At 48.1% G+C, this 27040-nt stretch overlaps 1 protein-coding gene across 4 annotated transcripts in view; it reads left to right on the top strand.

The window, feature by feature from the left end:
* The window catches only part of lrrc7 (leucine rich repeat containing 7), a 1013254-nt gene that overhangs the window by 474939 nt on the left and 511275 nt on the right, over positions 1-27040 (top strand). For 2 of the 4 annotated variants that reach the window (XM_038794406.1, XM_038794407.1), the window contains exon 2: positions 16332-16424. Coding sequence is in view for 1 of the 4 variants with exons in the window: in XM_038794404.1 (XP_038650332.1) it covers position 16888 (1 nt within the window). In the remaining 3 variants the exon portion in view is untranslated. Of the gene's footprint in view, positions 1-16331; positions 16430-16789; positions 16889-27040 lie in introns of those variants that run through there. The other 2 variants (XM_038794408.1, XM_038794404.1) reach the window with 2 other exon arrangements.

Below are 27040 nucleotides of genomic sequence, written 5' to 3'. Positions count from 1 at the left end.
TGCCATCGACAAGGGGTGCATTCAACAGGAAACCCCATTGACAGTGGCGGAGTTAGTAAATCCCGCTGATGAAAAGCACGCGGTGGGTTGCCGGATCTGCAGGTGCCTGCAAGAACTAAATGACAGTTTTAGTGGATGACATGAAGCTGTTTCAGAGGACATTTGACTTGGGGTGGGATATTCTGCAGCTTATTTCGCAGAGGCAGCCCTCATTTGGCCACTAGCGGGATCCCCTGGACACGTCACAGTCAACGGGATTTCCTGTTGTATGCACCCCCCCTCTGTCGATAAACCCATGCGAGGGGGGTTCACAATCGGTGGGACTGGAAGATCCCACCGGCGGGAACGGCCAGAAAATTCCGGCCACTGTGATTGTCGGTATTTGATTATGTACCGGAGCTGAGATCCGTACCATGTTATTGGGAGAGGCTAATCTCCACGTCACCACAGGAGTGATCCCTGTCCTCCCCAGAAAGATTGGCTGCAGCCTCCTCGAATTCCATGAGGGCAATGATCTCTGCCATCCCGCCACCAGTCTGGGCTTAATCATGTTTGTTGTGTGCCAGCTTGCCTTGTATGAAGGTGAATAAGATGATGTCCCCTGTGTGAAGTGTGCCCTCCCGAGAAGGACCCGAGGAAGGAGTGTGAGCAACATGAGAGGTGGGGTGGTGGTGATGTGAAGGTATCCGTGAGAGAATGAGTGTTAATATGTGCCCATGATAATTAGATCCGTGAAGAGAGTAGCCATGTGAGTACAAGAGGCCATACTGAGAGTTTGATACTAGAGGGTGTTGAGAAAGGATTTATCCTGGCATAGTGGATGAGATAATTAATCTGCTTTCTGCACTGACTCCCGAGGCAATGGCCTCCCAGTTTGGAGAGGTGAGATTGTTGTGCTTCCTCGAGCCATCCCTCGGGTAGAGAACATGCCTCTGTGCTAAGACTCCTCAAATCAAGGCCTTGAGGGCATGGTAGTTGAAACCAGGTGCAGACCTCTTCTTGAGGCCGCTAGCCTTTTGCTTCTGGCTGCCTGACATCCTGCACAGTCTCGTGAAGATAAGTGGGCTGGGACGAATAATATCAGTATGTTGAACTGGTGTTTAAATATAGCACCTGGACCTTTGAACCCCCCAGCTTGTTCGAAAGATAAACAAATCAGCTTCTGATCTGCCAGGTGATTCAGAGAGATGCTTGTACACATTTAATGAAGCTCCAAGCACATTGTGTGTTCATGACATTCTGACCTGCAAAAACGGTGTCAATGCAACTTAGACACTTAGACACACAATCTTCGACACACTTAGAAATAAAATGGAGAATTCCACCCCATGAAATTAAATTTGGATATTCCAACCATATTTTCAACTGTGCAAGTAATCAGTTTCTGCCAAAAAAACACTAAAATTGATTTTAAAATTAATTTAGATTATTTTTGTAAAGTCCCCAAAAGGAATTCCGTCAACCCCCAGGCTCTCTTGTCAAGAAGTATTTAAACACTTTCAGATTGACTGACTCACAATGGGTATTGGGACAGAAGACTAATAGCATCTATAAAAGATTTTATAATGTACTCCAGCATCTGTGTTAGTCGAGATTGATTGATCATGAATTAAATTATTATTTAGAAAATGGGTCAAATCATCTTATCTCTTTCAGTGACAGTGATACATAAAATCATATTTAATTGAGAGGTTTGAGCTGCAGACCCAGAGCTCACAGTATTGTGGGTGTATCTACGCCAGGCGGATTGCAGTGGTTCAACAAGGTAGTTCATCACCACCGACACAAGAGCGATTTGAGCAACAAATGCTGGTCTTATCAGAGACAAGCCCCGGCCCATGAAATAATTTTTAAAAATTATGAACAAGGAATTAGAATCATTTGTGGCCATTTTTTAAGCACAATGAGTGCCTTCCAAGCTCCAAAATGATTCCTACTCGTACATTTGTGGGATGAATTGTGAATATGCTGGTGCATATGTAGTACATATATTCTAGATGTATGCAGAGCAAGCAGATCAGAACATTAATCAGCATGCAATGATGGTACTGCCAGCAGATCCATTTTAGAGATCAGCATCCCAACTAAAGCTCTCTTTTAACCTCTATTATGACCAGATGAGAAGGGGTGAACTGGCTCCCCTGTATTCAATCTCCTCAGTTTATCACAACAAAGTTGTAAGTTTCTTTTTCATGAGATATGCCTTTTGCAAATCAGAATGTATTTAAATGTTAAACTGTGAGCAATAAGGAGGTAATCAAACAAGGTTTTCTTGAGTAAAAGAAAAAGAACATTTATTCACCACTAAATCTGAGGAAAATAATAAAAACACAATGTCAAGCCCTCATACATTCATTCAGCAAACACGCACACATCAGAAATAAGGGGAACTAGAGACCAATAAAAAAACAAAAATAACATGGAGTTAAGTGTCTTTTGATTGTCCTTGAAGTGTAGATCTTAAATGTTGCTGCCATTTTGGGTTAACTGGTTTCTCGGATGCAGTCAGATGTAGAAGATGTTGCTATTATTACGGGATCTTGGTTCCCTGGTAGGTTTCTGGTAGAGTTGGCTCCTTGAACAGGGTGACACACTAATTCCAAGAGGGAGAAAAGGGGAGAGAACAACCTTCAGCCGACTTCCTCTGCTGAGGACATTCTTGACACCACCTGTGACATTTGCCATTTCTATCTAGTGGCTGGGCAGTCTTGCCTCAAATAATTCACCCTTTGTGAATTTCCAAGAGGTTCTGGATGTTTCTGTCTATGGCTGTCATTGTTTCAATATCTAGTACTTTGCATTTTAATATCTCTTGCATAGACAGTTACAGGTTTCAATGGGTGTCTGGAGTATACAAAATGTCACTTCACACTCCCTTGAGGGTGATTTGTTTGTTTCTCATCTTCACCTTGGAATGCGGCCCTGCATTTTTAAGCAGTGTGTTCTGCCTCAGTTTAAATTGCAAAATTTCTAGGCAGTTGAAAGTTGAAAAATATTATTTTCAAAAGTAAAATGACTTAGCCTCTGCCAAGTGAACATATGGTGGGCGGCAAGAAGGATCCTCCAACCACCCCCACTCACTAGTACTATTTAAAGGGATCATTCATTACTTACAGGTGAGTTGCTGGTTGATTTCTAATAGCCTTGCTTTGATTCTACAGATGTTTTGTAATTGATTAGACAGATTCGTGTCACAGGCACTGAAAGAACTTTTACTGACTTCAAAACTTCAGCAAGAATGGACAGATAAATCACAGAGTAGGATGAACTGCTGGAAGAGGAAGGATGAGAGGGAGAAAGCTATCAGCAGGAGGCCGAATCTAGTCAGGATGTTGAGGTAGCAATTCTTCTACCTGAACCTCAGAGTAGAACAACTTTCTTAAGGACACCCTCACCGAAATCTGCCACCTTCTGCAGCCACAATTACACCTTAGAGCAGGTCAAGGGCCTTGTCGCCAATGGTTGTGAAGGTGACAGTTGCAATTAATTTTTATGCATCTGTCTCCTTCCAGGCTTGAGTTGGAGGTATTTCCAACAACTTATAGTTTGTCATTCATTGCTGCATAAGAGCGTTCACGAAGGCTCTCTGCTCAGTGAGAGCTACATTTCATTCTGTCTTGGCAGTGAGCAGCAGGCAAAACATGCAAAAGCATTTGCTAGGATTGTGGGCTTCCCCATTCTGGAGAGTGACTAGACTGAATGCACATACCTTTATGGAGACTCCGTGCCAACTCTTCCCTATACCCAAACTAAAAGAAGTTCTACTCCCTCAACATTCAGTTGCTGCGTGACCATATGCAGAGATCATTTGTCCAAATGTGGCATCAGGGATCCCTAGCTAAACTGGAGTCATGGGGAAACCCTTTGCTGGTTGGAATCATACCTAGCCCAATGTAAGATGATTATGGTGGTTGGAGGTCAATCAACTCAATCCCTGGACATCACTGCAGGAGTTCCTCAGGGTGTCCTAGGCCCAACATTTTCAGCTGCTTTATCAATGACCTTGCGTTATAAGGTCAGAAGATGTTATTTTTTTTTTTTTTTTAAATAATTTTTATTGAAATTTTCGATACAAACATTTACCCCTACTACATTTTAAATTATAACACAACAAATCCCCCCTGGAAAATCCTCCCCACGCCCTCCCCCGCGCGCACCCCCCCCCCCTCTCCCCCCCCCCCCCCCCCCCCCCCCCCGCGCTACCAGTCTAGCAACCAAAACCGTTTTTCCCTTTCTGCCGATGGCCTCGGGCAGTCATTGCCCGCGACCCCCCGCTGACGTGCTCCCTTCGTTGCTATCCCCCCCCCTCCCTTCCCCCCCCCCCCCCTTTCTCTCCGGGTTGCTGCTGTTTCGGCCTCCAGTTCCTATCTCTGATCCAGAAAGTCAAGGAAGGGCTGCCACCGCCGGAAGAACCCCTGTACCGACCCCCTCAGGGCGAATTTGATTCTTTCCAATTGGATGAAGCTTGCCATGTCGTTTAAACCAGGTGTTAACACTTGGTGGCCTTGTGTCCCTCCACTGAATCAAGATCCTTCTCCGAGCTACCAAGGACGCAAAGGCCAATATTCCGGCCTCCCCTGCCTCCTGTACTCCTGGCTCCACCCCAACCCCAAAAATCGCTAGCCCCCACCCTGGTTTGACCCTGGTTCCCACCACTCTCGATACCGTCCCCGCCACCCCCTCCCAGAACTCTTCCAGTGCCGGGCACATCCAGAACATATGTACATGGTTCGCAGGGCTTCCCGAACACCTAACACACCTGTCCTCACCCCCGAAGAACCGACTCATCCTAGTCCCCGTCATATGGGCTCTGTGCAGCACCTTAAATTGGATGAGGCCCAACCTTGCGCACGACGACGACGAATTGACCCTCTCTAAGGCATCCGCCCATGTCCCATCTTCTATCTGCTCTCCCAGCTCCGCTTCCCACTTGTCTTTCAGCTCCTCTATCGATACCTCCTCCACCTCCTGCATTATTTTGTAGATGTCCGAGACCTTCCCTTCTCCGACCCAGACCCCTGACAGCACCCTATCACTCACCCCTCTATCGGGAAGCAAGGGAAATCCTTCCACCTGTCGTCTGGCAAATGCCTTCACCTGCAGGTATCTAAACGTGTTCCCCGGGGGGAGCTCAAATTTCTCCTCCAGCTTTCCCAGGCTCGCAAACCTCCCCTCTATGAACATGTCCCTCAGTTGCCTGATGCCCGCCCTGTGCCAGCTCTGGAATCCCCCGCCAGTGTTCCCCGGGACAAATCTGTGGTTCCCTCTCAGTGGCGCCGCCATCAGACCCCCCACTTCCCCCCTGTGTCGCCTCCACTGCCCCCAGATTTTAAGGGTGGCCGCCACTACCGGACTCGTGGTATACCTTGTGGGGGGGAGCGGCCATGGTGCCGTTACTAGCGCCCCCAGGCTTGTATTGCCGCAGGACGCCCTCTCCATACGTTTCCAAGCTGCCCCCTCCCCCTCCATCACCCACTTGCGCACCATCGATGCGTTCGCCACCCAGTAGTATCCGGAAAGATTGGGTAGCGCTAATCCTCCACTGTCCCTACTCCGTTCCAAGAAAATCCTTCTCACTCTAGGGGTGCCATGTGCCCACACATAGCCCATAATGCTGCTAGTTACCTTCTTGAAGAAGGCCCTGGGGAGAAAGATGGGCAAGCACTGGAACAGAAACAAGAACCTCGGGAGGACCGTCATTTTGACTGACTGCACCCTCCCTGCTAGCGACAGCGGTACCATGTCCCACCTCTTGAACTCCTCCTCCATCTGCTCCACCAGCCTTGAAAAGTTCAGCTTGTGGAGGGTCCCCCAGTTCCTTGCCACCTGCACCCCCAAGTACCTGAAGCTCTTTACTGCTCTCTTAAAGGGGAGCCGCCCAATTCCCTCCCCCTGATCTCCTGGGTGTATCACAAAGACCTCACTTTTACCCACATTTAATTTATATCCCGAAAAGTCCCCAAACTCCGCTAGTATTTCCATTACCTCCGGCATTCCCCCTTCCGGGTCCGCCACATATAACAACAAATCATCCGCATAGAGTGATACCCGATGTTCCTCCCCTCCCCTTGTCAGTCCTCTCCACCCCCCTGAACCCCTCAGTGCCATCGCCAACGGTTCGATCGCTAATGCAAATAGTAAGGGGGATAGGGGGCATCCCTGCCTGGTACCTCGATGGAGCCCAAAATACTCTGACCTCCTCCCGTTTGTAACCACACTCGCCATCGGGGCCGAATACAGCAGCTTCACCCACTTGATAAATCCCTCCCCAAACCCAAACCGTTCCAGCGTCTCCCACAGGTATTCCCACTCCACCCTATCGAATGCCTTCTCCGCATCCAGTGCTACCACTATCTCAGCCTCCCCCTCCACTGCTGGCATCATAATCACATTCAACAGTCTCCGGACATTTGTGTTAAGTTGTCGTCCCTTTACGAACCCCGTCTGGTCCTCATGGATTACCCCTGGCACACAATCCTCTATTCTGGTTGCCAGGACCTTTGCCAACAGTTTGGCATCTACATTCAAGAGGGAGATAGGCCTGTAGGACCCGCACTGTACAGGGTCTTTGTCCCGCTTCAGGATCAAGGAGATCAGGGCCTGTGACATTGTCGGGGGCAGAACCCCCCCCTCTCGCGCCTCATTGAAGGCTCGCACCAGCACTGGACCCACCAAGTCCACATACTTCTTATAAAATTCCACTGGGAACCCATCCGGCCCCGGCGCCTTCCCCGCCTGCATCTGGCCTATCCCTTTAACTAGCTCCTGCAGCTCTATCGGCGCCCCCAGCCCCTCCACCCGTTCCTCCTGGACCTTTGGGAACCTCAATCTATCGAGGAAGTTCTCCATTCCCCCCCTCCTCCTGGGCGGCTCAGACCGGTACAATTCCCTGTAGAAATCCCTGAAGACCCCGTTCACCTCTTGCCCCTTCTGCACTACGTTCCCTCCCTTCTCTCTCACTCCCCCAATCTCTCTGGCTGCATCTCGCTTGCGCAGCTGGTGTGCTAGCATCCTGCTCGCCTTTTCCCCGTACTCATAGACCGCGCCCTGTGCCCTTCTCCATTGCGTCTCCGCCTTCCTAGTGGTCAGTAGGTCAAACTGGGCCTGTAAACTGCGCCGCTCCCTCAACAGCCCCTCCTCTGGTGTCTCCGCATATCTCCTGTCCACTTCTATAAGTTCCCCCACCAGTCTCTCCCTCTCCTGCCTCTCCTTCCTTTCTCTGTGTGCCCTTATGGAGATCAGCTCTCCTCTGATCACTGCTTTCAGGGCCTCCCAGACTACCCTCACCTTCACCTCGCCCGTGTCGTTCGTGCCCAGATATCTCTCAATGCCCTTCCGGACCCTTCCGCACACCTCATCGTCCGCCAGCAGCCCCACATCCAGGCGCCACAACGGGCGCTGGTCCCGTGCTTCCCCCAGTTCTACCTCTACCCAGTGTGGTGCATGGTCCGAAATCGCAATGGCCGAGTACTCCGTGTCCTGCACTCTCGAAATCAGCCCCCTGCTCAGTACAAAAAAGTCTATTCTGGAGTACACCCTGTGGACGTGGGAGAAAAAAGAATACTCCCTCGCCCTTGGCCTGCCAAATCTCCAAGGGTCTACCCCCCCCATCTGCTCCATGAACCCCCTTAGCACCTCTGCCGCTGCCGGCCTCCTATTCATCCTGGAACTCGATCTGTCCAGCCCAGGGTCGAGCACTGTATTGAAGTCCCCCCCCATGATCAGGCCCCCTGCCTCCAGACCCGGCATGAGGCCCAACAGGCGCCTCATAAAACCCGCGTCATCCCAATTCGGGGCATACACATTCACCAGCACCACATTCTCTCCCTGCAGCCTACCCTTCACCATCACGTACCTACCCTCCTTATCTGCTACCACCTGCGCCGCCACGAACGACACCCTCTTTCCCACCAAAATCGCCACCCCCCCGGTTCTTTGCGTCCAAGCCTGAGTGGAACACCTGTCCCACCCACCCCCTTCTCAGGCGTACCTGGTCTACTACTCTCAAGTGAGTCTCCTGCAACATTGCCACATCCGCCTGCAGTCCCTTTAGGTGTGAAAAAACCCTTGATCTCTTGACCGGCCCATTCAGCCCCCTCACGTTCCAAGTAATCAACCGGGTCGCGGAGCGACCCGTCCCTTTCCCCTGTCTATTGGCCATGTCCTGTCCCCTGTTCGCCCCGGGTCGACCCTCCCCTTCTGACCCGTTCCCCATGGCGATGCCCCCCCCCCCCTCTCTCCTCCCGTTCTTCCCTTCCCGTCCTCGGCCTTTCCAGCAGCAACCCGGTATCCCCCCCTAACCCCCCTCCCCCCCCCCCCCCCCCCCCCCCCCCCCCCCGGCTAGGACCCCTCCTAGCCGCGGTGTATCCACCATCGTACTCCCGAGAGTCAGCTGGTTTTCGCTGACCCGGCTGCCCCTGCCACACTCCGACTCCTCCCGATGTGGGGGGGGAGGGGCCTCCCCCCCCCCCTTGCCATCCCTCTCTGACCCCGCTTCAGCGCGGGAAAAGCCGCCATTGCTGGCCACACCCCACTCTTCTCTCCTCCCCCTTCCTCCGTCCCGCGCGCGGGAAACAGGGGAAAGCCCGCGCTTTCGCCCGGCCACACCCTACCCCGCCATCTTCAATTCCACCCCCGTCCCCATCCAAGCCCATTAAAAAGCCCCCTTAAAACGAGAGGAAGAAAAAAGAGAAAAAGAAAACACGCATAACCAACTTGCACCCCCCCGTCCCGCCTCCCCAACTTAACAATATAACAATATAAATAACAAATCTCAAATAAATACATAAATACATAACTATGCCTGCATAACTAAATAACTACCCAATAATAACGTATTTAACCATCACCCTCCATCGAACAGAACAGTAACCATAACCCTTAAAGAACAGATCAAAAAACAGTAAAAAAGCCCCCCCTACAACAACAATAATTAAGGGAAGTTGGCAACGGGAAGAGACACACAAAAAGGAACAAAGAAACCCCCCATAACACAAGTTTCAAAGAAACCAAACGATCCATCAACTTTAACCAAGTTCCGACCTGGCCTAAGAAAGACATGGGCCACTTGATCAGTCAAGGGTACTCGGGCGGCCTCGACCGCCGGCGTTCCCAAGTTCTAGTTCAGGTCCAGCTTTTCCTCCCGAACAAAAGTCCATGCCTCCTCTGGGGTCTCAAAGTAATGGTGCTGGTCCTTGTAGGTGACCCACAAGCGCGCTGGCTGCAGCATTCCGAACTTGATCCTCTTTGCGTGCAGCACCGCCTTCGTCCGGTTAAACCGGGCCCGCCGCTTTGCCACCTCCGCACTCCAGTCCTGATATATCCGCACCGTCGAATTCTCCCATTTGCTGCTTTTCTCCCTCTTGGCCCACCTCAGCACTTTCTCCCGATCACAGAAACGCTGGAATCGCACCAGCACCGCCCTCGGGGGCTCGTTCGCCCTAGGCCGCCTAGCCATGACCCGATATGCTTCTTCCAGCTCCAGGGGCGATGGACCGGCCCCCTCTCCCATCAGGGAGCTCAGCATCTCCGCTACATATTTCGGGAGATCAGGCCCCTCCAGGCCTTCTGCTAGGCCCAGGATCCTCAAGTTCTTCCGCCTCATTCGAGTGTCCAGCTCCTCAAAGCGGCTCTGCCATTTCAGGTGGAGTGCCTCGTGCACCTCCACCTTTCCCACGAGGACCGTGGCCTCCTCCTCCCTTGCAGTCATCTCCTGCTGCAGCTCTCTTATCGACGCCTCTTGGGTCGCCTGGGCCCCCATCAGCCTTGTGGTCGTCGCGTTCATAGACTCTAAGAGTTCCACTTTCAGCTCCGTAAAACACCGGAGGAGAGCGGCCTGCTGCTCCTCCGCCCATTTTCTCCAATCTTCTAGTGCGCCACCGGCCGCCATTTTGGTCCTCTTCCCCCGCTTTTTTCGGGGAGCTGCTGCCGCTTTTTTTGTCGCCCCACTCCGAGTACCGACCATAAAGTTGGTCTCACTCTCCTCAGGGAGCCTTCCCCCACCGGGATTCGTCTTTACAGTACCGTCGGGGCCCTCCAATCGGCCCTTAAACACCTTTGTCGCAGGAGCTGCCAAATGTGCGACTTAGCTGGTCATAGCCGCAACCGGAAGTCCCGGTCAGAAGATGTTAACTGATGACTGCACAATGCTCAGTATCATTCGTTACTCTACAGATACTAAAGCAGTCCATGTCCAAATGCAGCAAGACCTGCAGCATATCAAGTCGTGGGCTGACGAGTGGCAAGTAGCATTTGCGCCACACAGGTGCCAGGCAATGACCATCTAATCTAATCTTTATTAGTGTCACAAGCAGTCTGAAATTCCCTCCTTAACAGAACTGTGAATGTATCTAATCCTCAGGGACTGCAATGGTTCAATAAGGTAGCTCATCACCAATTTCTCAAGTGTAATTAGGATAGGGCATCAATAAATGCTGAAACCAAAGAGAAAATGCTGGAAAATCTCAGCAAGTCTGGCAGCATCTGTAGGGAGACAAAAGAGCTAACGTTTCGAGTCCAGATGACCCTTTGTTAAAGCTATAAGACAGAGAAAGTGGGAGATATTTATACTGTGGAGTGAGAATGAAAGAAATGAAATGAAATGAAAATCGCTTATTGTCACAAGTAGGCTTCCAATGAAGTTACTGTGAAAAGCCCCTAGTCGCCACATTCTGGCGCCTGTTCGGGGAGGCTGATACGGGAATTGAACCATGCTGCTGGCCTGCTTGGTCTGCTTTCAAAGCCAGCGATTTAATCCTGTGCTAAAAAGATAAGTCATAGCCACAGAAACCAGGGAAACGGCGTGCTAATAGCCACAGAAACCATAGGGAAAGAGTGATAATGGCAGTCCACAGAGCGAACAAAAGGTGTGACAGGCCAAACAGCAGAGAAATTAACATCAGAGGGTAAACTGTGACAGATGTAGATGTGGGGGGAGCAGAAGCGGGAAGGAAAGGGGAGAAAGGGTAAGAGAAGGTGGATAAGATGGGGAGCATTAAATATATATAAAGAAAGACAAGAGAGAAAGAAATGGTAAAAGACTGTTAAAATGGGTCGAGGTGGGGTCGAGGTAGGTCGAGAGCCTATAATCTGAAGTTGTTGAATTCGATGTTGAGACCGGAAGGCTGTAGCGTGCCTAATCGGAAGATGAGATATTGTTCCTCCAGTTTGCGTTGAGCTTCACTGGAACATTGCAGCAAGCCAAAAACAGACACGTGGGCATGGGAGCAGAGTCTTGTGTTAAAATGGCAAGCGAGGGGAAGGTCAGGGTCCTGAATGCTCACAGACCGAAGATGCTCAGCAAAGCAATCACCCTGTCTGCATTTGGTCTCTCCAATATAGAGGAGACCACATTGGGAGCAGCAAATGCAATAGACCAAATTGAAAGAGATGCAAGTGAAACGCTGCTTAACCTGGAATGAATGTATTGGGCCTGGGATGTTAAGCATGGAAGAGGTAAAAGGGCATGTGTTACAACTTCTGCGATTGAATGGGAAGGTGCCATGGGTGATGGGAGAGGTACTGGGTATGGTTGAGGAGTGGACGATATTACCTCGGAGGAAATGGTCTCTGCAGAATGCTGACAGAGGGAGCGAAGGGAAGATGTGTTTGGTTGTGGCATCACGCTGGAGTTGTCGAAAATGGCGGAGGATTATGCTTTGCATACGGAAGCTGGTGGGATAAAATGTGAGAATGAGGGGGATTCTATTCTTGTTCTGGGAGGGAGGGGAGGGGGCGAGGGTAGTGGTGTGGGTGATGATTCGCACACTGTTGAGGGCCCTGTCAACAACTGTAGGTGGGAAATCACGGTTGAGGAAGAAGGGACACATTTTCGAAGCACCATTTTGGAAAGTGGCATCATCGAAACAAATCCGACGGAGGACAAGGGGCTGAGAGAAAGGAATGGAGACCTTACAGGATGTAGGGAGCAAAGAGCTGTAGTCCAGATAGCTGTGGGAGTCAGTGGGCTTGTAGTGGATATTAGTAGATAGTCTATTGCTGGAAATGGAGACAGAAAGATCAAGGAAGTTAAGTGTCTGAGATGGACCAGGTGAAAGTGAAGGAGGGCTTCAACAACTTATCAACACAACTGTCTATTCTAGGCCCTCCACCAGTCCCAATCCCTCGTACCCTATTTCTCCCAGACCCAGCTCTTGCCGTGTGCTCACCATACCCTCCGACCTTCCCTTCTTTGAGGATGAGCGTGTGGTTCTCAGCAAAGAATTCAGTTTTGTATCCTTATGTCCCCACCTCAATGTATTCTGGGCTTGACATGATGTTGAACTCTTCTTTCGTCGCCTTCGTCTCCGTGCCCACTTCTTTGGGCAAGAGTCCTCCCCCGTTCCACTGATCCTTTCATGTGCCTCCAACATTCTGCCTCCAAGTGGACACCCCCGCCAGGATAATTACCTACAGTTGTTGACAGGGCCCTCAACAGTGTGCGGTCCATCTCCCATGCCACTACACTCACCCCCTCCCCTCCCTCCCAGAATAAGGATAGAGTCCCCTGCTGCAACAGGAGACAATCCAACCATATCCCACCTTACCATTGCTGAATCACCCACTACCAACATCCTGTAGGTTACCATTGACCAAAAACTGAACTGGACTAGCCATATACATACTTTGGCTACAGGAGCTGGTCAGAAGTCGGGAATTCTGAAGAGACTTAACTCATCTCCTGACTTTCCAAAGCCTGTCCAGTACTTACGAGGCACAAGTCAGGAGTGTGATTGAATACTCTCCACTTGCTTGGATGAGTGCAACTCTAATAGCATTCAAGAAGCTTGCCACCATCTACAACAAAAAAAACCTGTTTGATTGGCATCCCATCCATCACCTTCCACATTCGCTACCTCCACTCCCTCGACAAGATGCACCACAGCAACTTAACAAGGCTCCTTCGACAGCACCTTCCAAATCCATGACCTCCGCCACCTAAGACCATAAGAGACCATAAGACATAGGAGCGGAAGTAAGGCCATTCGGCCCATCGAGTCCACTCCACCATTCAATCATGGTTGATTTCAACTCCATTTACCCGCTCTCTCCCCATAGCCCTTAATTCCTCGAGAAATCAAGAATTTATCAATTTCTGTCTTAAAGACACTCAACGTCCCGGCCTCCACCGCCCTCTGTGGCAATGAATTCCACAGACCTACCACTCTCTGGCTGAAGAAATTTCTCCTCATCTCTGTTCTAAAGTGACTCCCTTTTATTCTAAGGCTGTGCCCCCGCGTCCTAGTCTCCCCTGCTAATGGAAACAACTTCCCTACGTCCATCCTATCCAAGCCATTCATTATCTTGTAAGTTTGTATTAGATCTCCCCTCAACCTCCTAAACTCCAATGAGTTTCACCTGAAAGAATAAGGGCAGCAGATGCATGAAAACACACCCATCTGAACATTCACCTCCAAGCCACGCACCATCCTGACTTGAACTATATTGCCATTCCTTCAGTGTCACTAGGTCACAATCCTGGACCTCCTTTCCTAATAGTATTGTTGATGTACCTACATCATATGGATTGCAACGGTTCAAGAAGACAGCTCACCAATACCCTCTAAAGAGTAATTAGGAATGATCAATAAATGTTTGGCCTAGACAGTGACACCCATATCCCATAAAAAAATATAAATTTAACAATTCGTAAGGACTGTGCGGTGGTCACTCCTACCTATACTGTCATGGACAGATACATCTGTGAAAGCTAGATTAATGAGGACATGGTCTGGTAGGCTTTTCCCTCTTTTTGGTTCTCTCACCACATGCCGTAGGATCAGTCTGGAAGATATATCCTCAGGACTCGGCCAACAGTAGGGCAGCAGGGTAGCATGGTGGTTAGCATAAATGCTTCACAGCTCCAGGGTCCCAGGTTCGATTCCCGGCTGGGTCACTGTCTGTGTGTGGAGTCTGCACGTCCTCCCCCTGTGTGCGTGGGTTTCCTCCGGGTGCTCCGGTTTCCTCCCACAGTTCAAAGATGTGTGGGTTAGGTGGATTGGCCATGCTAAATTGCCCGTAGTATCCTAATAAAAGTAAGGTTAAGGGGGGGGGTTGTTGGGTTACGGGTATAGGGTGGATACGTGGGTTTGAGTAGGGTGATCATGGCTCGGCACAACATTGAGGGCCGAAGGGCCTGTTCTGTGCTGTACTGTTCTATGTTCTATATTCTAACAGTGTTGCTTCTGAGCCACTGTTGGTAATGAGCATGGATGTTCCCTACCCAGGGTACAGTCTGTGTTCATGCCAATTTCAGTACTTCCTCCAAGTGGTGTTCAACACAGAGGAGTATTTATTCTTCAGTTTAGGGAGCGTGGTAGGTTGTAATCAGTAGGAAGCTTCCTTGTCCATTTTTGATCTGATGTAAGGTATTAGTCTGTAAGTATGACTATGCCAGGTTGTTGTTTGAATCGTCTGTGGGACAGGTCTCCCAATTTTGGTACAAGATCCAAATGTTAATAAGAAGGACTTTTCCAGATTGAGTCTCGGGTTGTCATTTCCAGTGCCTAAGCTGATGCCATGTGGTTTGTCTGGTTTTATTCCTTTTTAACTTTTCTGTTGTGGTTTGGTACAACTGATAACTTGCTAGGTCGTTTCAATGGGCAATTAAGGGTCAACCACATGGCTGTGGGTCTGGAGTCACATGCAGGCCATACCAGGTAAGGACAGAAGATTTCTTTCCCTAAAGGAGATTAGAGAACCTGGTGGGTTTTTACAACAGTTAGTGATAGGTTAATGGCATTTGGACGAGCTTTCGATTTCAGATTTTTAATAATTTGAATTTATTAATTGAATTTAAATTGCACCTCCTGCCATGGTTCATTCTAACCCATGATCCCAGGATGTGATCTGGGCCTCTGGATTATGAATTCAATGACATTACCACTACACCACTGTCTACTCCATGCTATCCTCTGAACTGTATGCAATGTCGGTATCTTAGCTGGTAGCTGAAAGTGTGAAATCGAGTGATAGTCTTGTGGCTTCATTATCATTCTTATTGACATTCCTTCACCAGCTGACCAGGTTTCTTGGGTCTGTGCACAAGTGTATTATTGGGGTGCAGGGAGTGAGGGAAAGTAAGTGGTGCATGCTTATATCATCTGCAGCTTAAAAACCAGAAGAGTGAGAGTGGGATGAAGAGAGTGTGGAAAAAAGGGAGGTGGGATGTGAGAAGGAAGATTTTATTATAAGGATACTGTTGTCTTCAATGGTTTCAGCCCTGTTGCTGGCCATGGCTACAAGGCAGTCAAGGGTCATTGGGGCCAGGCCACAATCAGATCAGCCATCATCTTATTAACTGGTCAAGTAGACTTGAAGGGCCTGATAGCCTGCTCCTGCTCTTATTTCTTATGGCCTCAGTCAAATCAATCAATCAAATGGTGTCCTAAAGGTAGCTGAACCATCTTCCTCCTGGTGTTATAACTTTTAGGTACGCCTGTCGCCGTCTGGTTAGCTCCTGCTATGATTGTAAATCATCTTGTCCTGCAAGAGGGAGACAGAGAAATGGGTCAGTGAATGTCATGCAATCTATTTGTGTGATGTGGCTGTCATGGTTGAATATCTGGCAGGTGTACAGCCTGAAAGGTGTGGATGTAAGGCTCACAGCAGTGCTAACCGTGCAAAGGTGCAGTGAAACATATAAATGTCAGGTATAAATCTTGATTGAGGTTTTTGGTGGATGACTGATGGAGGGTTGATGAATTGAGGAGTGTCTGAGGATCAAGTGCAGTTGATAGGATATGGCATTTGAAAATGCATTCATTGACCTTGAACAATTCTGTGCCATTATTGACATCTTGCACTGCATCTGGGTTCTTAGGGTTTGGATTCTGGCATTGACTCCACAGCCATCTGCTCCCACAGGCATTCGTGAATGTTTCTGGAGGGCCTCCTGCTGTTGCAGGCATCTCTCCTCCTTCCTTCCTCCTCCACCAAGGCCTTGGGTTTGGCATCCAAAAACCTAGGCACCAATTCTGTCCCACTTGTCAAATTCTTCAATGTTTTCATCTCTTGATCAACTGCCAGCACCTATTGTAGCCTCAATACCCACTGATGCATCATGATAGGCAGTGGAACCCTGCTGATTAAAGGAGTCAATGATTTTGTCAACCAATTCAGATTAACCTTTATCATGTTATTGTGGATTGCTGCAATTGTCTGTTGTACTATTGTCTGGTCATTTTTTGTTGTGCCACTACAGCATAGCATTGAAGCATATCTTATTTTTTTAACATACAATATTTGAAATTTTGGAGGAGCTCCAAAGGCAAGATTTTCAATCAATCAAATGGCAAAATCTCAAGATGATCAATTTCTGATTTATTTTTCAGCACTGAAATCAGGAAGGGCCAGCCCATGGTCAAGTCTACTTATCAATAGTCCTGGGAAGAAGACTGCGCCCGACGAGTAAACTCAACCGTTGTGTAAGGTTAAAACATGTTGTAATCTAACATTCATTCTGTGTCTGGTAGTATGAAAGGTGCAAAGAGTATCTGGAAAATTCTGATGTCAGTGTGTAACCATAAACCTTTCCTTCATAACGTGGAATTTTTTATGCTTTCTTTTAGCCTATCTATTTGTGTGTAGTGTCTATTATGCATTAATATAGTTGTCATTCAAAAGGTAATGCTCAGTGGGTGTTCTTGACCAGCTGTTCAGTTTTTGTTACTACATTACGCAAATTAAATTTGAAAAGTTTTCAAGTAATTAGGTTGTGCCTTAGGTTTGAACATTGTCCTTTCACTTCTGGTAATAGGGGTCAAATCCAGGTTAGACTACCAGGATAAAAGTCTGCTCTCCTTGACAACTGTAAGACTCTTCTGTGAAGTTAATTTTGAAGAAGCCTGACCTCTGTTCTTGTGGTGCACATCCATATCAAAAACTACCAGTAAGTTGGCATAAAATGGTAATAAACTGGTAAGCATAGACCGGTGAATAAGAGTGAACATTTCATAAATTCCAAAGGTTTAATGCTTTCATAGAGGGAAAGGCAATAACAGAAGTGCCACATGAATAATAGCAATGAGTCAAGGAATAGCTCTAACCTATTTTGAGGACAGGGGTATGGCAATAACTCACTCCTCTCTGTCTTTAGACAGCTTTAAGTATAAGATTTGTACCAGCAACTACATCTAATATATCTTGCCCTGTACCCAATAGTAGCAGTATTGAGAAACAACAATATTATTTTCCATCACACCGTGGTCCCTCAGAAAGTGGGAAAACTACAATCAAGACAATTGGAAGCTAGTGCTGCTGTCTTCTTCTTCGGCAATCACTCATTAACAAGTATGATTGTCCGCCTAAGAAACTCTGTTTTACTTGTCGTGGGGTCTGTGGCTGCCTGTGTGGCTGATGAGCCCGACCCTAGAGCCGCACATTGACCAGATACTTGGCAGATGTTTCCGTCGGTGAGATCAGTTCTTAGACTCTAGATCGCGAATATTCCTTTTTCAGGCTCATTTTCTGGGCCTCCTCTTATTGTTGGGTGTCCTTGAAGAATTGTGTCCCTTCATTAGGAGCTTCCTCCAAACAACTCTCTTCTGAGCACTGCAATAAAAAGTTAACATTAAAAAAAATATATAGTCACTGTACCACTACAGTAAGAGGTGAAGTTACATATGGAGGCAAAGGAATATTACAAGCACTTTTTTTAGTATTTTAAAATTTGATTTAAAAAGTATCATATGCATACAAATGTAGAAACAGTAGTTTAGTAGTTATGCTACTGGACTCATAATCCAGAGGCTTGGACTAATGCTCTGGACCTGAGTTCAAATTCAGCACTGCAGCTGGGGAATTTAAATTCAATTAATAAAATAAATCTGGAATAAGTCAGTCTCAGTAATGATAATCATGAAACTGGATTGGCATAAAAACCCATTACAGATATTCAATATGGAAAGAAATCTCTCCTTACCAGCTCTAGCCTACAGACCCAGAGCAATGTGGTTGACTCTAGTGCCCTCTGAAATGGCATGGCAAGCCACAGTTGTATTAAACAACTACAAAAATGTTGAATAATAATAAACCCGGGCTGAAAATATATTTAATTATGAATAGAAATTCTGGTTTCCCACTCATTGATGTGCGGGCCTCCAGATTCACCCCAATTGTAAAAGTGTGGGCGCGATTCTCCGCCCCCCACGACAGGTCGGAGAATAGCGGGAGGGTCTTCCCGACATTTTTCCCGACCTCCCGCTATTCTCCCCCCCCCCCCCCCCCCCCCCCACGGCCGCCCCACGACACGAATCGCTGCTCGCCGTTTTTTACGGCGAGCAGCGATTCTCCCCTAGCCGATGGGCCGATTTCCCAGGCCTTTATGGCCGTTTTCATGAACTCCAACATACCTGCTCTCACAGTTCGTGAAAACGGCCGCAAAGTGCCGTTCTGGAGAACCATGCCACCGATTGGCACGGCCGCACCACGGCCGTGCCAAGGGTGGCATGGGCCCACGATCGGTGGGCACCGATCGCGGGCAGCGGGTCTGAACCCCGCGCACTCTTTGTTCCTCCGCCGCCCCGCTGGATCAGTCCGCGGGGCGGCTGAGGGGCATGACGGCCCGCGCATGCGCGGGTTTGACGCATATGCGTGATGACGTCATCCGCGCATGCGCGGATTGGAGCCGTCCAATCCACGCATGCGTGGCTGATGTCATCGTTTGCGTCAGCCGCCGTTAACCTTGGCGCGCGGGCTTAGCGAAGTTCGCTAAGCCTGCGATGCCGAGGTTCACGGGGCCCCGCTGCTAGCCCCGACCGGGGAGCAGAATCGGGTCCCGGGAGGGGGCGCGGAGGCTGCTGTGAAACACGGCCAGTTTCACGGCAGCCTTCACGACTCTCCGCATTTGCGGAGAATCGCGCCCTATATCCTGTGCCACTTGGCACTGGATGAGCACACCAGCCAAGTCAACCTGCAAAGTTCTCCTCATTAACAAATTGGGAGGGTTGTCCCACATTGGTCGACCAAAATCTCTCTTTTCAACCAACATTCCAGATTCCTCTATCACCAAGCCTGGATATGTTATGTCCCATCTGTGGGACAGAAACATCAGAGGCTGCTGACATAAGTATACAGTTGTGTGGAATGACCCTCAGAATCCATTTACTCTGGACTCATGGCACGGGAAATTTCCAATGCTGACTGCATTCCCTTAGCTTATGAGTCAGTACTCCTCCATGTTAAACACCACTTGGAAGAAGCACTGAGGATAGCAAGGGATCAGAATATTCTAAGGGTTCGGGACTTGAATGTCCATCACAAGAGTGGCTTGGAAGCACTACTGACCGAGTGACTGTGTCCTGGCGGACATAACTGCCAAACTGGACCAGTGACAAGTAATGAGAGAACCAAGAAAAGGAAAAAATATCTACATGACCTCGTCCTTGCTAATCTAACTGTCACATCTGCATCTGTCCAGAATAGCATTAGCAAGAGACACTACTTCATAATCCTAGTGGAGACAAAGTTCTGCCTTCTCATTGAAGACATCCTCCATAGTGTTCGATGGTACTACCACTGTGCAAAACGGGACAGATTCAGAACACAGCACGTAACTCCAAACTGAGCATCCATGAGGTGTTGTGGACCAAGAGCAGCAACAAAATTATATTCAAACACAATCTGTAATCTCATGGCCTTGAATATCCCTCACCCTACCATTGCCATCAAGCCAGGTGAACAATCCTGATTTAATTAAGGATGTAGAACAAATGCTAGGAGTGACATCAATCGTACCAGCAAATGAGGTGCCAACCTGGTGAAGCTAAAACACGGAACTACATGCATGTTACACAGTGGAGACAACATTCTATGGACGGAACTAAGTGATCTCCTAAACAATGGATCAAATCAAAACTCTTGCAGTCCAGCCACTTACAGTTATGAATGTTGGTGTTCTATTAAACAACTAACCGGAAGAAGAGGCTGCACAAAGATCCACATCTTCAATGATGGCACAGCCTAGCACGTGAGTGCAAATGACAAGGCTGAAGTATTTGCAACTATTTTTAGTCATGAATGCTGAGTGGATGATCCATCTCGGCCTTTTACTGAGGCCCGCACCATCACAGTCTTCAGTCAATTCCATTCGCTGTACGTGATAATCAACAATAGCTGATGATAGTCTTCAGAATTAGCTCTGCCTCTAACCTAGGTATTCCAATATAACTACATCACATCTATTTGAAAAGTAGAAATTTCCCAAGTATGTCCTGTTCATAAAAAGCAAGACAATTACAAACCAGCCAATTATCGTCCCATTGGTCTACTTTCAACCAGAAACAAAGTGATTGAAGCTGGCAGGGATTCTCCGAAATCCTGGCCAAGTGTTGACGTCGGCCTAATCACCGGAGTGGTGCACACTGGTGTCAATGGGCCTCCTGGCCCAGCGATTCAGTGGCCCTCAGGGGGCCGATACATGGCCCTGCATTGCCAGCGCGGGTCCACACATGTGCGCAACGACCGTCTCTGCGCGTGCGTGTGGTGGCCGTCTCCCTGCTGGCGCATGCGCATGGCCGTTTCCGCACCGGCGCCACGCAAGATGGTGGAGCCCTACAGCGGACCCGCGCAGAAGGAGGTAGGCCCGCTCCAGATCACGGGTGCCCGCCGATCGATTGCCCCCCGATTGAGGGCCTGGACGTCGTGGAGGCCCCCCCCCCCCCAGAGTCTGATCCCCCCGCGCCTCCACCAGGATGGCCGCGGGTCCGAGCTCCCGCCGGGTGGTACCAGGTTGGAACCACGCCAGCGGGACACGGCAGAACTCGGCGGGAATCAGCTGGTCGACCACGGAGAATCGACGTGGAGGCCTCTTTCAGCGGCCCCTGGCGCGGGCGCGATTGGCTCTGATTCTCCGGTCGGCGGAGAATCACGTCCCAGCATCGGAACGGCATGGCGGGAATTTCCCGGGTCACCAACGATTCTCCAACCCGGTGCGGGCTCGGAGAATCCAGCCGCTGTCTTTGATGGTACTATCAAGTAACACTTACTAACTGTCCGTGTGACACAGTGACACAGTGGTCGGCACTGCTGCCTCACAGCGCCTCAGTTTACGGTCTGTGTGGAGTTTGCACGTTCTTCTCGTATCTGCGTGGGTTTCCACTGTGTTCTCGGTTTCCACCCATAGTCCAAAGATGTGCAGGTTGGTGGATAGGCCATGCTAAATTGCCCCTATGTGGGATTGTGGAGATAGGGTGGGGAAGTGGGTATGTGTAGGGTGCTCTTTTAGAGAGTTGGTGCAGACTCGATGGACCGAATGGCCTCCTTCTGCACTGTAGGGATTCTATGATTCTAACTCATAAACTGTTCACCAATGCTCAGTTTTGATTCTTTTAGGACTACTTGACTTTGGAGATCATTACAGCCTGAGGCCAAACATAGAAAATTGAGCTAAGTTCCGGAGGTGAGATGAGAGTGACTGCCTTTGACATGAAGGCAGCATTTGACCAAGTGTGACCTCAAATAACCCCAATAACATTAAATGAAATGGCAATCAGGGGACTGTATCTCATCAAGCTCAAAGACAGTTGTGGTTCTTGGAGACCAATCATCTCAGTGTCCACGGCTTCACCATCTTCAGCTTCTTCATATGTGACCTTCCCCGAATCATTAGGTCAGTTGATGTTCGTTGATGATTGCACAGTGTTAATTTCCATTTACAATTGCTGAGGTAATGAAGCCTCCCGCATGCAGCAAAACCCAGACAACTTTCAGACATGGCTGACAAGTGGTAAGTAACACTCGAGCCACTTTAAGTAGCAGGCAATGAGTAAATCCAAAAAGAGAGACTCTAACCACAATTCCTTGACATTTCATGGCATTACCACCCTCAACATCCTGGGGCACCCTTGACCAGAAACCTAAATGAAATAGCGACATAATTACTATGGCGACAATTCTGCAAGAGTAACTCAGTTCCTGATTTTCCAAAACCTGTCCATCACCTTGGTATGAATCAGACTTTTGATGGGATACTCTCCACTTGCTTGGATGGGTACAGCTCCAATGGCACTCAAGAAGCTCAGCGTCAACCAGGTCAGAACACCCACTTGATTGGCACCTAATCTATCACCTCAAACATTCATTTGCTTCACCACCGGCACACTCTGAAAGCCACCTATGCTGTCTACAAAATGTCCTTCAGCAATTTAGCAAGTTGACTTCGACGGCACTTTCAAAACCCACAACTTTACCACCTGGAATGGAAAGGGCAGCAGGTGTATAAGGTCAGCACCTGCCTGCAAGCTCCCCTCCAAGCCACAAGCTATCCTGACTTGGAAATATAGCACTATTCCATTATTGTTGCTGGATCGAAATTGTAGCACTGTGGGTTTTCATACACTACAAGGACAGCAGCAGTACAAGAAGTCAGCTCACCAGTCCCTTCTCAAGGACAACTTGAAATAAACAATCAATACCGGTCTTGTTGACAACACCCACATCCCATGAACAAGTAAAAAAAAAAGATAAAGGACATAAATCATCTGTCACTACACAATTAGAATGCATAACATGACCAAGAAGTGAAATGCCATTGTTATGATTCTCATAGAGGACTGATAATTTTTTAAAATATAGTTGAATTTACAATGACTGACTGGAAGGATTGCAGGACAAGATTTCAACCTTTATGACGTTTACTGTAATAAACAAACTAAAAGTGACATTATATAAATATTATGTAGTAAACAATTTATATTCTAAACTATAGAAAAGATCCACCATGTAAAATTTTGTAGAGGTCCGAAAATCTCCTTCCATAAGCAAACCTTACTCTGTCTCTTCAGCGGACACTTCATTTTCCAGGAACCAATCCAAAGTTATTTTCAGTTTCTGGTGGACTGCTTTGTTTTCCTTTTTCAGCCAGATAACATCTGATTCCCGAACTGACTTTTACAATGAGGGACGAATTGGAAATTCTTCCCTCTAGCCTAACTAGGGGAATCATCCAGTCTCATTTATATCCTCACAAACTCATTCTGTTCAATCTGTGTGGGAGCTCCCATCCACATTTTGCATGTTGACGAACAGAACCTTAGTTTCTGTGCATTAAGGTGCAGGACTGGCTTCCTCAGTGTCTCTCTTTCCTCTCTCTCTCTTTCTCTCTCAGATTCCTGCAGACTGACCTGTCTATACCATGAATATCTTAAGTAAATCCCCCTAATCTGAAACCACAATGATTGCTATGGTCTCTTCCCCCCTCAAAGCCCATCTCTGTGGCAACATAACTCACGTGGACCTTGTATCCAGGTAGAAATGTTAATTAACTTTCCTTTAGACCCCCAATACCATTCAATCTTGAAATTACAGTGAAATCACATTGAGTCAAACTTGGGTTACATTAAATTCTGGTTATGTTGAAGTCAACAACCATTCCTGCTCGCAGAATAGCGAATCCAATAGAAAGATGTCTGCAATAAGCCAAAATTCTGCACTGGTAACTCTGGATTCACTGAACATGACCAGAACAACCAATCAAAGCAGAGTTAGACCACACAACAGCAGAAAATCATGGAGAGCTGGACAAGTCATCATTTGACATCATGATCGCCCTGTGAAAGGAGGTGCAAAATCTGTGAGTCACTTAAAAGTGTTGTTGATTGGAGAGAAGGGGAAGTTTATACAACAATTTGAAAATCATGGCACTAAGCGAAAAGTGGACATTGTGAAGGATTAGGAGATTCCAATATCAAGTTTGTCCTGCAGGAAAGAGGAGTCTCCCTGGCAATTAAACTGGGCCACATGGAGTTCACCTGCAGCTATGGATGGCTGGACCAATTCAGGACAAGGCACAGAACCATGTTCTACACAGAAAATGGTGAAAGTGCAGTGGTTACAGCAGCAATGACAGACAATTAGCTCCAAAATGAATTATGGACCATGAGACATTTTTAATGCAGATGAACTGACTGTCTTTCCATCTTTTTCCAGACTACTGTTTGATGTTTAATGGTGAAATATGTTATGGTAGAAAACAGAGCAAGGAATGTGTCACTGTTGTGGTTTGCACCAACATGGATGGCGCTCAAATATTGTTGTTTCTAGTGATAGTGTTGTTTTGGGAATGTCAGGACACTACCCATGTAGTGTGTGGATAACACAACCTCTTGAATGATCGCCAGTATTTTTTTTTTTTTTTTATATAAATTTAGATTAGCCAATTATTTTTTCTAATTAAGGGGCAATTTAGCGTGTCCAATCCACCTACTCTGCACATTTTTGGGTTGTGGGGGCGAAACCCACGCAGACACGGGGAGAATGTGCAAACTCCACACGGACAGTGACCCAGAGCCGGGATTGAACCTGGGACCTCAGTGCCGTGAGGCGATTGTGCTAACCACTAGGCCACCGTGCTGCCCTATCGCCAGTATTTTTGAGATATGAATCAAGAAAGTGGACAAAATGTATCAAAGAAAGAAAAGGAAAATTATCATTGTAGACAATTGTCACAAGCATCCTGACATTGTGGTCTTCAAGAATGTCAAGCTGGTGTTCTTCCCTCCCAGCACCACAGCCAAGCTCCATTCAATGGATCGAGGTGATTTGGAACATGACAACTCATGGCTGACAGTAGCTGATTAGAGGTTATTGAGGTCATCAAAAATAAGCAGGACTATAACCCAAATGTTGTAGAGGCCATACTCATGATGAAGAAGGCATGGAAGACGGTGACAGAGCCACAATTGTCAACTGCTTCCACCATGCTGGATTCAAACAGATTACGACTGCACAAGACATCGAGGGTCAGGAGGAGCAGAGTGAGGTCAACCAAACTGATGAAGAGGCTATTTTTGCTCCTCTGCGGGAGGCTGGCATGCAAATTCCAGCAGAGACAATTATGAAAAGTTAAGCAGAGATGGACAATGCCACATGCTTCAACTGAGGAGACCATTGAGCCTGAAGAGTCTGATGAATGCCTGCCCGCTGCCCTGCCTGTCTCCCTAGCCGATGCCACAATGGCTGTAGAGATGCTCCAGAATTTTGCAGTGGAGCACAAAAACACTGAATATATGTTTGTCTGCCTTGATGACATGGTGGCCTGTATCAAACGGGCCTGAAAACAGCATAGTAAGCAGAAAAATATTGCTGAGATTCTCCCGACATTTTTCAATGGAAAGCTCCAGCCTTTTACAAGATCAGGCCATTGTAAAGTGTGAACAGATTGAATAAAGACTTTTTCACACATTTCCTGCTTTGCTGTGTTTTCATTTGGCATTTGAATCAGTTGTTTTTGACATAGACTGCATTTCTTGGCATCCTGTGTTACATATAAATGCAGTCATGTGGGAATGGGGCCTCCATGGTTATCACGAATCTCCGCTTAACACATATTTGTGGGTGGATCTCCAGTGACTCGACTCATCAGGATTTTCTTGTAAAGAGATAGATTAAAGTGTAACCATTTAAAAACCTGACATTCCTAACACTTCCCTGTGCGACTTGGAAACTAGCATTATATCCAGAGTCATTACAGATATCCTTGCTGTTGTCCACAGGTGTGAATATCCTTCCCAGTAAATCAATCTCACTGTCGCTGTAGCAACCATGCCACCCAGGTTTGTTGCCAAGCAGAATTCGGAGCAGGTCCCCCTTCACTACTCCATTTTACTGTAAATGAAACAGACCAGGGCGGCACGGTGGCACAGTGATTAGCACTGCTGCCTCACGGCTCTGGGTCACTGTCCGTGTGGAGTTTGCACATTCGCCCCATGTCTACATGGGTCTCACCCCCACAACCCAAAGATGTGCACGATAGGTGGATTGGCCACGCTAAATTGCCCCTTAATTGGAAAAATGAATTGGATACTCTAAATTTATTTAAAAAAAGAAAAATGAAACAGACCATAACAAAACATAATACACTTGTAAGTTTTGTATTTGTAACATTTCAGTGACCTATTCAACAACCTAGGGGGCGATTCTCAGCTCCGCGGACCAAGTGCCCGCGCCGTCGTGAACGCCGTCGCGTTTCACGACGGCGTGAACAGGGCCCAGGCATGACCTATTCTGGCCCCCACAGGACGCTGGAGTGGTTCACGTCACTCCAGCGTCCCTACGCAGCGACAAATGGGCACCGCGCCAAGCCCCTCCCCCCCACAGGCCGCCCCCTGAGCGTTCCTGCAGAGTTCCCGCCGGCAGCGACCAGGGGTGGACGCTGCCAGTGGGACCCTGTTGTGTCGGAGCGGTCGCTCGGCCCATCCGGGCCGGAGAATCGCTGTTCACCGTTTGAGGCGATTCTCCGAGCGGCCCGGCGCGATGCGCACGCCGCTGGTGTTGGGGGGTGGGACAATCGCGTGCGGGGCTCCTGGGCGGCGTGGCGCGATTCGCGCGGCACCCCGGCGATTCTCCCACCCGGTGTGGGGGGGGGGAGAATACCGCACTTAGTGTCTAACACAGTCTAAAACACAAAAAGAATGACTGATGCTTAATTGCCTCCTCTGGAATGAGAAATGGTCATTACATTCCGAGCCATTTTTTACTAGGGTTTAGCTACACTTTGGGACTCAATCTACTCTTGACATAAAGTTATGAAATAATTAGTAGTTGAGGAAGCTTGAGGGGTGAGCTTTATGACTCCCGTACTACATTCCAAGAGACTGCACAACACTCAGCTTTCCACGATTTAAGAATTGCATGGAACCTGGACAGTATGTTCGGTCACTCTAAAAGCAAGTGGCACTCTCAAACTGGTTGGTGCAGTACAAAAAGCATCATTAGTAATGCAACTCCTTTCGCAAAGTTTGCATTTCTGGTCCCTGGATACTTGGCTCAGTTCACTATTAATATATCCAGCTCTCCAAAGTGGTAGCTAACGGTTGTAGATAGCTGTGAATTTAAGTGCTCGCTCTAGCTCAAAGAGGTGTGAAAGCATATTTTACTCGTTCTCAGAATGTGGGCATGATTAGCAAAGCCAGAATTTGATGCGCAGTCCTGGATGTCCTGAAGAAGGGGGTGGGCCATCTTCTTGAACTGCCGCTCATGGCTTGTTGCAATTGGGTGGCTTGCTAGGCTGCTTCAGGCTAATCTCTGAAATTGGAGTCACATA

Source organism: Scyliorhinus canicula, chromosome 4, assembly GCF_902713615.1.
Source record: "Scyliorhinus canicula chromosome 4, sScyCan1.1, whole genome shotgun sequence".
Lineage (NCBI taxonomy): Eukaryota > Metazoa > Chordata > Chondrichthyes > Carcharhiniformes > Scyliorhinidae > Scyliorhinus > Scyliorhinus canicula.
This window is presented reverse-complemented; position numbering and strand designations above follow the sequence as displayed.